The sequence below is a fragment of the Anabrus simplex genome, chromosome 1 (genome assembly GCF_040414725.1).
Source record: "Anabrus simplex isolate iqAnaSimp1 chromosome 1, ASM4041472v1, whole genome shotgun sequence".
Classification (NCBI taxonomy): Eukaryota; Metazoa; Arthropoda; class Insecta; order Orthoptera; family Tettigoniidae; genus Anabrus; species Anabrus simplex.
Genome location: NC_090265.1, coordinates 1,373,872,417 through 1,373,887,260, shown reverse-complemented (window position 1 = coordinate 1,373,887,260; position 14,844 = coordinate 1,373,872,417). Strand labels below are relative to the sequence as shown.

At 39.7% G+C, this 14,844-nt stretch overlaps 1 protein-coding gene across 1 annotated transcript in view; it reads right to left on the bottom strand.

The window, feature by feature from the left end:
- Window positions 1–14,844, bottom strand: part of LOC137498203 (prolyl 4-hydroxylase subunit alpha-1-like) — a 698,966-nt gene that overhangs the window by 523,856 nt on the left and 160,266 nt on the right. The window contains exon 6 of the mRNA XM_068225776.1: window positions 13,556–13,749. Coding sequence (XP_068081877.1) covers window positions 13,556–13,749 — 194 coding nt within the window. The remainder of the gene's footprint in view (window positions 1–13,555; window positions 13,750–14,844) is intronic.

Genomic DNA, 14,844 nt, shown 5'->3' with positions numbered 1-14,844 from the left:
TGTTGTCGTATATTAATTACCTTATTGTTGTGAGATCTTTGAGTACTATCCCAGACAATATATCCTTCCGTTCATTTATTTTTTGCAAATAAGTTATTTTATTTTTATTTTCATTTTTTCCGTAAAGAATGGCTAAGGAGCGCGAGTGTACGAACTGTGGGTGTGGCGAGGCTTTGAGGGGTATGAGGGAGGCGTTGGAGAGTTTGAGGGAGAAAATTAGGATTCTCACAGAAGACAGGAAGGAAGACAGGGCTCCCTCAAACAATGTGCAGGTTACAGTACGTGTACAAGAGGGAGGGGAAGGAAAGGGGGGAGTTGTAGAAGACAGGTGGTCTAATGTTCTAAAGGAAAGGTGATTGCAGGCTAAGGGCTCTGTTCAGGATCAGAATTCAGGACAGGTGTCTGTGCGAAATCGGTACGAGTCACTCCAGGAAGAACAACAGAGGGAAAATGAGGGACAGAGAACTGTTGCTGAGATGTGTGAAGTAGGAGGAAGGGAAAAGGTAGGAAAGGGAAATGTTGAGGAGAGGAGAGGAAAAGACAGTCGTAACAGGGTCATGGGAAGGAGAAAAGGGAGGAGGAAGTAGCTTCTGCATCAATGAGAGAAGATAGGGCTGACCAGGAGGGCAGGGGATCAAATGAGGTTGGTAGGGTTGAGGCTTTGGTCATGGGGGATTCCATCGTTAGACATGTAGGGAAAGTGTGTGGAGGAAAGGGAACCAGGGTAGAATGTTTTCAGGAATTAGGTTGAGGCAGATGTTAAGGAAAGTAGAAGATAGGGAGGAGGGGAACGAGAAGGTGGTAGTGTTTTCCGTTGGTACTAACAACGTAAGGCAAGCTGATATAAGTACCAACATAGTTGGAGATGTATGGGATCTGGTAAATGCAGCACGGGTGAAGTTTAAGAAAGCGGATATTGTTATTAGTGGAATACTGTGTAGGAGGGATACTGACTGGAGGGTGATTGGGGATTTAAATGAGACTATGGAGTGGGTATGTGGGAAACAGGGAGTGAATTTTCTAGATGCTAGTGGGTGGGTAGGGGATAGGGATCTGCGTACCGCAGTGGTACGTATAAGTTAGGTAATTTGTTTGGAAGGGTAATAGGGAGGTACACTCAGGGAAACGGGGTGGCCTAGGGAGCGGTGATAAGGGAACAGGGAACAGGAAATCAAATAGGGATGACATAAAATTGTTAGTGTTGAACTGTAGAAGTATTGTAAAGAGAGGGATAGAATTGAGTAATTTAATAGATATATATATTTACCAGATGTTGTAATGGGAGTTGAATTATGGCTGAGAAATGATATAATGGATGCAGAAATTTTCTCACGTAAGTGGAGTGTGTATCGTAGAGATAGGATTGGAATGGTGGGAGGGGGAGTATTCATTCTGGTGAAAGAAGAATTTGTAAGCTACGAAAAAGTTAAAGATGAGACACGCGAAATTCTAGGTGTAAGGCTCATTTCTAAAGACAATAGGCAATTTGATATATTTGGAGTGTACAGACCGGGAAAGGGTAGCACTGACACGGATTCAGAATTATTTGGTAAGATAATCAGCTATGTAGGAAACGACAAGGAAAGAAATGTTATTGTAGCAGGAGATCTTAATTTACCAGATGTCAATTGGGAAGGAAATGCGATCGACAGGAAGCATGACCAACAAATGGTAAATAAGTTAATATGGGAAGGACATCTGATTCAGAAAGTGATGGAACCAACCAGAGGGAAAAATATCCTGGATGTGGCGCTGATAAAACCAGATGAGCTCTGTAGGGAAACTGAAGTAATAGATGGTATTAGTGATCATGAAGCTGTTTTTGTCGTAGTTAATAATAAATGTGATAGAATGGAAGGTCATAAAAGTAGGACTATTAGAAAGTACCATATGGCTGATAAATAAGGCATGAGGCAGTTTCTAAAAAGTAACTATGATAGGTGGAAACGGTAAATAAAAATGTAAACAGACTCTGGGATGGGTTTAAAGAAATTGTTGAGGAATGTGTAAACAGGTTTGTACCTTTAAGGGAGAAAAGGAATGGTAAAGACCCACCTTATTATAATAGAGAAATAAAGAGACTAAGAAGGAGGTGCAGACTGGAAAGAAATAGATTTAGAAATGGCTGTGGAAGTAAGGAGAAATTGAAGGAACTTACTAGAAAAATTGAATCTAGAAAAAGGAGGCAGGTAAGGGTAACATGATAGCAAGCATAATTGGCAGTCATACAAATTTTAGTGAAAAATGGAATGGTATGTATAGGTATTTTAAGGCAGAAACTGGTTCCAAGAAGGACATTCCAGGAATAATTAAATAACAAGGGGAATGTATATGTGAGGATCTTCAAAAGGCAGAAGTATTCAGTCAGCAGTATGTAAAGATTGTTGGTTACAAGGATAATGTCCTGATAGAGGAGAAGACTAATGCTAAAGAAGTATTAAAATGTACATATGATAACAATGACATTTACAATTAGATACAAAAGTTGAAAACTAGAAAAGCGGCTGGAATTGATAAGATTTCTGGGGATATACTAAAGACAATGGGTTGGGATATAGTACCATATCTGAAGTATTGATTTGATTATTGTTTGGTCGGAGGAGCTATACCAGATGAATGGAAAGTTGCTATAGTAGCTTCTGTGCGTAAAGGAAAGGGTGATAGACATAAAGCTGAAAATTACAGGCCAGTAAGTTTGACATGCATTGTATGTAAGCTTTGAGAAAGCATTCTTTGTGACTGTATTAGACATGTTTGTGAAATTAATAACTGGTTTGATAGAAGGCAATTCGGTTTTAGGAAAGGTTATTCCACTGAAGCTCAACTTGTAGGATTCCAGCAAGATATAGCAGATATCTTGGATTCAGGAGGTCAAATGGACTGTATCGCGATTGACCTGTCTAAAGCATTTGATAGGGTGGATCACGGTAGATTACTGGCAAAAATGAGTGCTATTGGACTAGACAAAAGAGTGACTGAATGCGTTGCTATATTTCTAGAAAATAGATCTCAGAAAATTAGAGTAGGTGAAGCTTTATCTGACCCTGTAATAATTAAGAGCGGAATTCCTCAAGGCAGTATTATTGGACCTTTGTGTTTTCTTATATATATATCAATGATATGTGTAAAGAAGTGGAATCAGAGATAAGGCTGTTTGCAGATGATGTTATTCTGTACAGAGTAATAAATAAGTTACAAGATTGTGAGCGTCTGCAGGGTGACCTCGATATTGTTGTGAGATGGACGGTGGGCAATGGTATGATGACAAACGGGGTTAAAAGTCAGGTTGTGAGTTTCACAAATAGGAAAAGTCCTTTCAGTTTCAAATACTGCGTTAATGGGGTGAAAGTTCCTTTTGGGGATCATTGTAAGTACCTAGGTGTTAATATAAGAAAAGACCTACATTGGGGTAATCACATAAGTATGATTGTTAATAAAGGGTCCTCCTCTGCGAACCATGTGACCTTGCCGCGGTGGGGAGGCTTGCGTGTCCCAATGATGCAGATAGCCGAGCCGCAGGTGCAACCATATCGGATGGGTATCTGTTGAGAGACCAGACTAACGAATGGTTCATCGAAAGGGGGGTAGCAGCCTTTCGGTAGTTGCAAGGGCGGCAGTCTAGATGAGTGACTGATACGGCCTTGTAATAATACTCAACATAGCTTAGCTGTGTTTATACTGCTACACGGCTGAAAGCAACGGGAAACTACAGCTGTAACTAACTCCCGAGGACATGCAGCTCTCTCTGTATGAATGATGTACTGATGATGGCTTCCTCCCGGGTAAAATATTCCGGAGGTAAACTAGTCCCCCATTCGGATCTCCGGGTGGTGACTACACGAGAGGTGGTGATAATCAGGACGATGGATACTGACATTCTGCGAGTCGGAGCGTGGAATGTTAGAAGTTTGAATCGTTGTGGTAGGTTAGAGAATCTGAAAAGGGAGATGGATAGGCTAAAGTTAGATGTAGTTGGTATAAGTGAAGTACGTTGGCAGGAAGAACAAACATTTTTGGTCAGGCGACTACCGAATTATCAACACAAAATCAAACAGCGGAAATGCAGGAGTTGGTTTAATAATGAATAAGAAAATTGGGCAGCGGGTAAGCTACTACGACCAGCATAGTGAAAGAATTATTGTCGTCAAGATAGACACCAAACCAATACCCACAAAAATAGTGCAGGTCTATATGTCTACTAGTTCAGCGGATGATGAAGAAATCGAAAGAATATATGAGGAGATAGAAGATTTAATGAAATATGTAAAAGGTGACGAGAATCTAATTGTGATGGGAGACTGGAATGCAGTGGTAGGCCAAGGAAGAGAAGGCAGTACAGTAGGAGAATTTGGATTGGGACAAAGGAACGAAAGAGGAAGTCGGCTGGTTGAATTCTGCACTGATCATAATTTAGTCCTTGCCAGTACTTGGTTCAAACACCACAAACGACGGCTGTATACGTGGACGAGACCTGGAGACAGTGGAAGGTATAAAACAGACTTCATTATTATTAGGCAGAGATTCAGAAACCAGGTGTTGGATTGCAAAACCTTCCCAGGAGCAGACGTGTATTCTGACCACAACTTGTTGGTCATGAAATGCCATCTGAAGTTGAAGAAATTGAAGAAAGGAAAGAATGCAAAACGATGAGGTTTAGACAAGTTGAAAGAAAAGAGTGTGAGGGATTGTTTCAAGGAGCATGTTGCGCAAGGACCAAATGAAAAGGCTGAAGGAAGCACTATAGAGGAAGAGTGGAGAGTCATGAAAAATGCAGCCTGTAGGGCTGCCGAAGAAATGTTAGGAAGGAAGAAAAGATCAACTAAGAATCAGTGGATAACTCAGGAGATACTAGACCTGATTGATGAACGACGAAAATACAAGAATGCTAGAAATGAAGAGGGCAGAAAAGAATACAGGCGATTAAAGAATGAAGTGGATAGAAAGTGCGAGGTAGCTAAGGAAGAATGGCTGAAGGAGAAGTGCAAGGATGTCGAAGGTTGTATGGTTGTATGAAAGGTAGATGCTGCATATAGGAAAATCAAGGAAACCTTTTGAGAAAGGAAATCTAGGTGTATGAAGATTAAGAGCTCAGATGGAAAGGCACTTCTAGCGAAAGAAGACAAAGCAGAAAGATGGCAGGAGCATATCCAACAGTTGTATCAAGGTAAAGATGTAGATAATTTGGTTCTGGAACATGAAGAGGCTGTTGATGCTGATGAAATGGGAGACCCAATTTTGAGGTCAGAGTTTGACAGAGCTGTGAGTGACCTCAATAGGAACAAGGCACCTGGAATTGATGACATTCCCTCTGAATTACTGACTGCCTTAAGAGAAAGCAGCATGGCAAGGTTATTTCATTTAGTGTGCAAGATGTATGAGACAGGAGAAGTGTCATCCGATTTTCGGAAGAATGTTGTTATACCTATTCCAAAGAAAGCCGGTGCTGACAGGTGTGAAAACTACCGCACCATTAGTTTAGTATCTTATGCCTGCAAAATTTTAACACGTATTATTTACAGAAGAATGGAAAAACAAGTTGAAGCTGAGTTGGGAGAAGATCAATTTGGCTTCAGAAGAAATGTAGGCGCACGTGAAGCAATCCTGACTTTACGTCTCGCCTTAGAGGATCGAATCAAGAAGGATAAGCCCACGTACATGGAATTCGTAGATCTAGAAAAGGCATTTGATAATGTTGATTGGACAAAGTTATTTATGATTCTGAAGATGATAGGGATTAGATACCGAGAACGAAGAATTATCTACAATCTGTATAAAAATCATTCTGCGGTGATAAGAATCGAGGGCTTTGAAAAAGAAGCAGCAATCCAGAAAGGATTGAGGCAAGGCTGCAGTTTGTCCCCTCTCCTTTTCAGTGTTTACATAGAACAGGCAGTAAAGGAAATCAAAGAGAAATGTGGAAAGGGAATCACAGTCCAAGGAGAGGAAATCAAAACCTTGAGATTTGCCGATGATATTGTTATTTTATCTAAGACTGCAGAAGATCTCGAGAAGTTGCTGAATGGTATGGATGAAGTCTTGGGTAAGGAGTACAAGATGAAAATAAATAAGTCCAAAACAAAAGTAATGGAGTGCAGTCGAACGAAGGTAGGAGGTGCGGAAAATATTAGATTAGGAAATGAAGTCTTAAAGGAAGTAGATGAATATTGTTACTTGGGTAGTAAAATAACTAACGATGGCAGAAGTAAGGAGGACATAAAATGCAGACTAGCGTAAGCAAGGAAGAGCTTTCTTAAGAAAAGAAATTTGCTCTCTTCAAACGTTGATATCGGAATTAGAAAGATGTTTTTGAAGACTTTCGTGTGGAGCGTGGCATTGTATGGAAGTGAAACCTGGACGATAACTAGCTCAGAAAGAAAGAGAATAGAAGCTTTTGAAATGTGGTGTTACAGAAGAATGCTGAAGGTGAGATGGGTAGATCGAATCACGAATGAAGAGATACTCAATCGAATTGGTGAGAGGAGTTCAATTTGGCTAAATTTGACTAGAAGAAGAGATAGAATGAAGGACACATCTTAAGACACCCAGGACTTGTTCAGTTGGTTTTTGAAGGAAGTGTAGGTGGTAAGAACGGCCATACCAAGGTTTGAATATGACAAGCAGATTACAGCAGATGTAGGATGCAATAGTTACGTAGAAATGAAAAGGTTAGCACATGATAGGATGACATGGAGAGCTGCATCAAACCAGTCTATGGACTGATGACTCAAACAACACAATAAAGGGTACAGATCTCTGCACATGGTTATGAGGGTACTTAGGGGTTGTAGTAAGGACGTAAAGGAGAGGGCATATAAGTCTCTGGTAAGACCCCAACTAGAGTATGTTTCCAGTGTATGGGACCCTCACCGGGATTACTCTATTCAAGAACTGGAAAAGATCCAAAGAAAAGCAGCTCGATTTGTTCTGGGTGATTTCCGACAAAAGAGTAGCGTTACAAAAATGTTGCAAAGTTTGGGCTGGGAAGATTTGGGAGAAATGAGACGAGCTGCTCGATTAAGTGGTATGTTCCGAGCTGTCAGTGGAGAGATGGCGTGGACGGGCATCAGTAGACGAATAAGTTTGAGTGGTGTCTTTAAAAGTGGGAAAGATCACAATATGAAGATAAAGTTGGAATTCAAGAGAATGAATTGGGGCAAATATTTGTTTATAGGAAGGGGAGTTAGGGATTGGAATAACTCACCAAGGGAGATATTCAATAAATTTCCAATTTCTTTGAAATCATTTAGGAAAATGCTAGGAAAACAACAGATAGGGAATCTGCCACCTGGGTGACTGCCCTAAATGCAGATAAGTATTGATTGATTGATTGATTGATTGATTGATTGATTGATTGATTGATTGATTGATTGATTGATTGATTGATTGATTGATTGATTGATTGATTGAAGAGGCCAAAATGACAATCGCTGCAAACACTGTAGTGAGATCGAAACTTCAGCACACGTCCTTGGCTCCTGTCGATATGTAGAGCTGTTAAGAAATACATGACACCATCGCATACGAACAAAGATAGAGACTTCTTTGGCAGAAAACAAGTGGGAAGTTCACGAAGAAGTCCACCGTTTATCTCAAAAATGGTATTACACGAAGAGTGGACGTAATTGCCATCGATTAAGTCCAAAGAGTTGGCTGCATCATTGATTCCACAGTGCGCTTCGAAAGAGGTATAGAACAGCCAACAGTAGCCGACTAGGAGAAAAAAAACGGGCATTCTTCAAATACTACCCACTCGCCATATGTGGCGTGGGGATAAATTTCTGCTTACTATGAGACAGTAGCAGTATTAGCAGAAGTAGTTGCAAACTTCTTAAGTACCGCATACAATTTAAAGAGTCACAGTCTCTATACTGGTAGGGGCTTGCAGGAATACCATTCCAAAATTATTTCAACAGTTCTTATTTTCATCTTGGAAATAATCTATACAAATACGTAGCATTATTAGCCTTAGAGAGTCCCGTCTCTTTGACTTATATGATCTTAATAACTAGCAATAGTGTCTTAAGAGGGAACATCTGCAATTGTTAAGTCTCCGATCACGATGAAACTTGGAAAACAGAATGAGATACGCGTATTTAAGATGCCAACATCAGTTTTAGGTGCCGACATTCATTAGAGCGTTAACTAAGGGGCTTAAAATTTGCGACATTTCAAGTTCCGCGCGAACAGCGATGAATTCCTGCTAGCCAATGCTAAGCCGGTATACTTGCCTTCCTCCTGCCACACCTCCTCCACTAACCATGCCGCCACACTTTTCCCTTCACCCCGTGCCTGCCCGACTGCTTAGCTGTTGAACGGGACCGGCGCTGTACTTTGTTTCTTTTAGTATTATAATTATTGAAATCCTTTAAATAACGTTCCTTTTCACACATAAGGATAATAAATAACCTAAACTAATATTTATTTACATAGTTTATGCCCACATTGGAGCACTTAACTCAAACCCAAATACATTTACATTAACAAAGAATTAACTGAAGGTTTAGCTTGCATCACCTTCTTCCTTTCCCAAAACCTCTTCATTCTGGCTGACCTGGCTGCCCTTTCTTCATCAGATATGACATATCACATCTGGAATGGTAAACCCTGACTGCGGTCAGAAACATTGATCATTGATCAGATAATCAGCCTAAACTAATATACACATATTTTATTCAAATTTTATACTTTCATTCCTGTTAATTCCGGTGAGTTGTCACATTCGTGGGTACAACCCCGAGTTAAGCACCATCGGACATAGTCAAACGTGGAATGGGGTACAGCGTCCGACCTACTCTTAAATAATTATTTACTTCTACATAAGCGTTAAAGCTGTCGGTAGAGTTTGAAACTACTCGACGCAACACACTTCAATTGCAGCAATGGTTACCGAAAATCAATTATTTTTTCCTATTGGCTTTACGTCGCACCGACATAGATAGGTTTTATGGCGACTATGAGAGAGGAAAGTGCTAGGACTGGGAAGGAAGAGGCCGTGGCCTTAATTAAGGTACTGCCCCAGCATTTGCCTGGTGTGAAAATGGGAAACCACGGAAAACCATCTTCAGGGCTGCCGACAGTGGTGCTCGAACCTACTATCTCCCGAATACTGGACACTGGCTGCACTTAAGCGACTGCAGCTATCGAGCTCGGTGAAAATCAATTTAATGCACAGACAACTCATACGAGTTATGACAAGGAATGTAGTAAAGATTGACGTAATAAGAAATTCCTTGAAAAGTAAAAAAGATGTGCATTTATAAGGTACTAGCAAGATACCCGTGCTTCGCTACGGTATTATACTGAAATATGTAATTGAATGCTTAGCCCGCCTGGTGGCCATGATCGTTAAGGCGCTGAAGTCTAAAAACGGTCTAACACCGAGGTTAGCCGGTTCAAGTCCCGTTGGTCGAAAAAATTTTCACCATCAGAATGTTGCCCGGCAGGGTAGGGGAGGTGGTGGTATACAGTTTCTAATCACTAGATTGCGTGCCAAAAGCCTGGATTAAATTCCAAACCTCTCCGCAGTGCTCATATGGAGTGAGGGCATATGACGCTGTTGATGGTGATTCGTCCGTCGGATGGCGACGTTAAGCCTTGAGCAGACCCCTTGGTGCTATTCGACAGGAGTAGGCTATGTGCCGGCACCGGGTTTCACCCTCTCCCTACTATCATATATCACGTCATTCATTTCATCTCTCATTAACTCCTCTGATGAGGTTGACGTCAGGAAGGGCATCCGGTCATAAAAAACCGCCACGACAAATTCATCTCACCTCATACACGACCCCGTAGGGAAACGGGACAAGGGTTGGACAAACATGTAATTGAATGCTTAACGTTTTATATATAATCCTCCGAAATTCGCGATCTGACTCGTTTTCTAAGAGAATCCGCCAAAATTCGCGATCTGACTCGTTTACTAAGAGATTACGGCAAAGTTCCTCAAATTTTTCAATCTTTCTTTCCAGCAATCGATTTCGTACTTCCCAGGCTATGTCCAGGTATTCTACGCGGTCAGTTGGGTCCCTAAATCTTTGCCATCCTTTCCATAAGCATTTTTAGTGTGGATCAAATCCTGAAGGAGATACGGCGTGGTGTCGTCTTGGGTGCCTTGGCGGTACTGAACCCGCGGCCGGACTCTATTCATAGTCATTACCAGGCCAGGACCCGCTTCCAGCGCGGTCCGCACAATTTGACGACGGTCCAGATTATTATTATTATTATTATTATTATTATTATTATTATTATTATTATTATTATTATTATTATTAGATGTTCTGGACCCCAGAGCAAGATGCAAGAATGATATACTTCCGTTCATTATTGACCTTATTATAGAGGTGAACAATTTGACGGTCAATCGCATTCCTATCGTTTATTTCAAATGTGTTCAAATTTTTATTTATATGCCAGGAGAGTCTACTGTAATCTAAGAACGTTCTCCGAAGAAATAATGGCTGTTGAAATCGAACCCAGGAAATATTAAAAATGATCGGTTTATGATCAGAATAAGTACATCGAAAATCTACAGCCTGTTTCCAGTCATTCGATAGGGTCAGGAATGGAATGAATAAAGCCCCATCTAGCGGCGACAATATGAATTGTGCCGGCTGCCGAAGCACTCCTCTGGGGGCAATGATCGATGAATGACAAATGAAATGAAATATTGGACAGTATTGCTGGAATGAATGATGACAGGGAAAACCGGAGTATCCGGAGAGAAACCTGTCCCGCCTCCGTTTTGTCCAGCACGAATGTCACATGGAGTGAAAGGGATTTGAACCACGGAACCCAGCTGGGAGAGGGCGGCGCCCTGCCGCCTGAGCAACGGAGGCTCCTGATAAGTACATTATGAACAGTAAAATCAATTGGTCTCACCTCCTTTCACACCCCACCGCCGTTAAGTTTATTTACCCCACCCCCCAAAAAATTAAAAGAAGGCGTGTTTCTTTATGTTTAAAGGAGGTTCCGAACACCAATGATCATGTCTATTACCTTCAGTTTTGAGATATAAGAATCCCCATAAAAATATTTCACTTTTTTCACTTCCTTTCAAACTCCCCACCCTAAGTGAATTATCCGGCAAAAAATACTTGTTTCTTTATTAGTAAAGGATCATCTAAATACCAATTATCACGACTCTAACTTCTTCAGTTTTTGACTGATGTGTCCTCGTGAAAGGAATTCAACTCCTTTTCACTCCCGCCTCGCAAGATGGTTTCCTCCCCCCCACCCACCCCAGAAAACGCGTTTTTCTTTGTTTTTAAAGGAAATCCAAATACCAATTTTCACGTCTGTAACAACTTTTTTTATTAGATGTATGTATTCTTATACAATTAAGTCAATGAATTTATCAATTCTTTCAGCCCCCCCCCCCACCCATTCATTGGATTTTCTGAAAATACGTGTTTCCATACTTTTAAAGCAGATTCCAAATATCAAATTTCACGTCTGTAAAGTCTTCATTTTGAGATATCAGTAGCCTAATTAAAAGAAATCAAAACCATTTTCAGTCACTTTTATCCCCCTCCACCCAAGTATTATTTCCGAAAATTGAAAATACACGTTTCTTTATTTTTAATAGAGATAAAAACACAATTTTTCACTTCTGTAACATGTTAAGTTTTTTGATATATACTGTAGAAATTCTCATTTTAAAATTTCACCCCTTTTTATTCCCCTTAAGGGGAGTTTATCACCTATGTTTCTTTACATTTAGAGGAAATTCCAAATACCCACTTTTTACGTCTGGTTTCTCACATATTCTGTAGATACAATCTTTCGAAAAATTCACCCCCATATGTCACTCCTGTTTAACCGACATTAATTGGATTTTCCAAAAAAAAAAAAAAAATACGTGTTTCTTTATTTTTAAAGGAGATCCCATATACAAATTTTCAGTTCTGTAATATTTTCAGTTTCTGAGATATGTGTATCCTCATTAAAGGCATTCAACCCGTTTACACCCCTCCCATTGGGATTTACAGAAAAAAAAAGATACGTGTTCCTTTATTTTTAAGGGAGATTCTAAATACCAATTTTTACATCTGTAAACTTTTAAAGTTTTAAGATGTAAACACACTCATTTTAAAAATTCACCGCCCTTTTCACCGCCCATTATTTGGATTTTCCAATTTTCTTTATCTTTAAAGTAGATCACAAATCCCAATTTTTAGGTCTGTAATATCTTCGGGTTCAGAAATATAAGTAGCCTCATTAAAGGCATTCAACCCATTTTTCACCCTTTTCCACCCTTCCCATTGGGATTTTCCGAAAACAAAAAATACGTGTTTCTTTATTTTTAAATGAGATTCTAAATACCAATTTTTACATCTATAAACTTTAAAAGTTTTGAGATATAGATACACTCATTTTAAAAATTCACCCACTTTTCACTCCCCCCCATTAATTGGATTTTCGAAAAACAAAAAATATGTGTTTCTTCATATTTAAAGGAGATCCCAAACACCAATTTTCAGGTCTGTAATATCTGCAGGTTCTGAAACATAAGTAGCCTCATTAAAGGCACTCGATACATTTTTTACCCTATTCCACCCTTCCTATTGGAATTTTTCGAAAACAAAAAATACGTGTTTCTTTATATTTAAAGGAGATTCTAAATTCCAATTTTTACGTCTATAAACTTAAAAAGTTTTTGAGATATAGACGCACTCATTTTAAAATCCACCCCCCTTTTCACCCTCCCATTAATTGGATTTTCCAAAAACAAAAAATACGTGTTTCTTTATTTTTAAAAGAGCTCAAAAGTACCAATTTTCAGGTCTGTAATATCTTCAGTTTCTGAGATATAAGTATCCTCCTTAAAGGCATTCAACCCAATTTTCACCCCCTTTTCACCCCTCCTTTTGGGATTTTCCGTAAACAAAAGAATACGTGTTTCTTTATTTTTAATGAAGATTTTAAGTTCCAATTTTTACATCTGTAAACTTTAAAAGTTTTGAGATATAGATGCAGTCATTTTAAAAATTCGCCCCCCTTTTCACCCTCCAATTAACTGGATTTTCCAAAAACAAAAATTTAACTTACGTGTTTCATAATTTTTAAAAGAGGTCAAATGTACCTATTTTCAGGTCTGTAATATCTTCAGTTTCTGAGATATAAGTACCGGTATCCTGATTAAAGGCATTCAACCCATTTTTCACCGTTTTTCACCCCTATTATTGGGATTTTCGGATAACAAAAAAAATACGTGTTTCCTTATTTTTAAAGGAGATTCTAAATACCAATTTTTACATCTGTAAACTTTTAAAGTTTTGAGATATAGATGCACACATTTTAAAATTTCAACCCTCCTTTTCATCCCCTTAGCGAAAGAATATCCAAAAATCATCTCTTAGCGAGCACCTACATCTTAATATGAATCTATGCCCAAAATTTCATTTCTTTATGTCCAGTAGTTTTGGCTCGGCGATGATGAATCAGTCAGTCAGTCAGTCAGTCAGTCAGTCAGTCAGTCAGTCAGTCAGTCAGGACCAAGTTATTTTATATATATAGATATACACATAATTATATATTAAATAAAAACAACCCCTACCTTCTGAGTAACCTGAGTTTTTCTTCTTGTGCTGCTACGTAGCCTTCCAAGCTGCGCATGAGCACTGCTTCAGTTTCCAAGAGTTCTTCCATGTCTGCAAGAGCAGTGTAGAGCTCTCTATAGTTGCCAGTTGATAAAAATGACACCAGGAGTACCGTCATCCAAATGCTTGCGAATCCCATTATGATAGTTAGCTGAAACATAAGTTATTTTCAAATAATTCAGAAACAGTCTTACGAATACAGTGTTGTTCAGTCATCTCTTCAACATAAACACACGTTTTAGAACAAAATACACTGACCAGCAAAAAAGCGAAACATGATGTATTTCAGATAAAATTTAATCTACGTTCAAAACCTGTTAAAAATCTAATATTGTGACAACAACATGGCAGTGTATTTAAAATTAGCCCACCTCAAAAGTTTCAGCTCAATAACTGAGAAACATTGATCGTGACAGTCACAACAGTCCACCACCACGAATTCAGAAATTCAAAACCTGGAGATCAGCCCCGTTTCGTATGCAGTACACTTATCGACATATTTTCAACACATTTCCATTGCGTCAGTAACGGGTATTACCACCTCTATCCTCAGTTACAGTTGTGATTCGATCAGGTATGCTCGGGAGGCAATCTCGAATGTTCTTTTGTGGTATGAGCTCCCATTCCCATTCTGCCTGGAACGCAGCTCGATGTTGAGCCAGTGTGTCGGGTGAACGACTCCTAGCACTTCTCCCAAGCATATCCCAGACATGCTTTAACGGATTTATGTCGTACCAAGAGCAGGCTACACCATGCGCTCTATTCCGATTTCATTCAGGAAATCACGTATGAGCTAGTATTGTCATTCATCAGGATAAAATTATCGCCCATTACAGATACAAAAGGCACCAAATGATCCACTAAAATACGTAAATGTATCGGTGGTCTGTCAGAATTCCATTCTCGAAGAACGCGCGCATCAGTGGTTATCCCAGACCAGAACATCACAGAGCCTCCAGTGAACGGTGACCTTGCAGAGGTACTACAGGGGGAATAAGGGATGACTCACACTATAGGTACGATCACGGTCTGCTCACGTCACGGTCACAGTCCGATCACAGACGGTAGGTATTCTCATTAGGACGAGCAGCGTAAGTGCAAGCTCCGGTCTTGACCAGTCAGTTGAGATCAGGCCGTTGTTGCTGTACAATATCAAGCAAGTTCTCTACGAGAGTGTTGGCAATTATTGAGATTGCGCTGGATGATGAAGAAGAAGAAAAGAAATGTGAACAAAAAATGTAAAAGG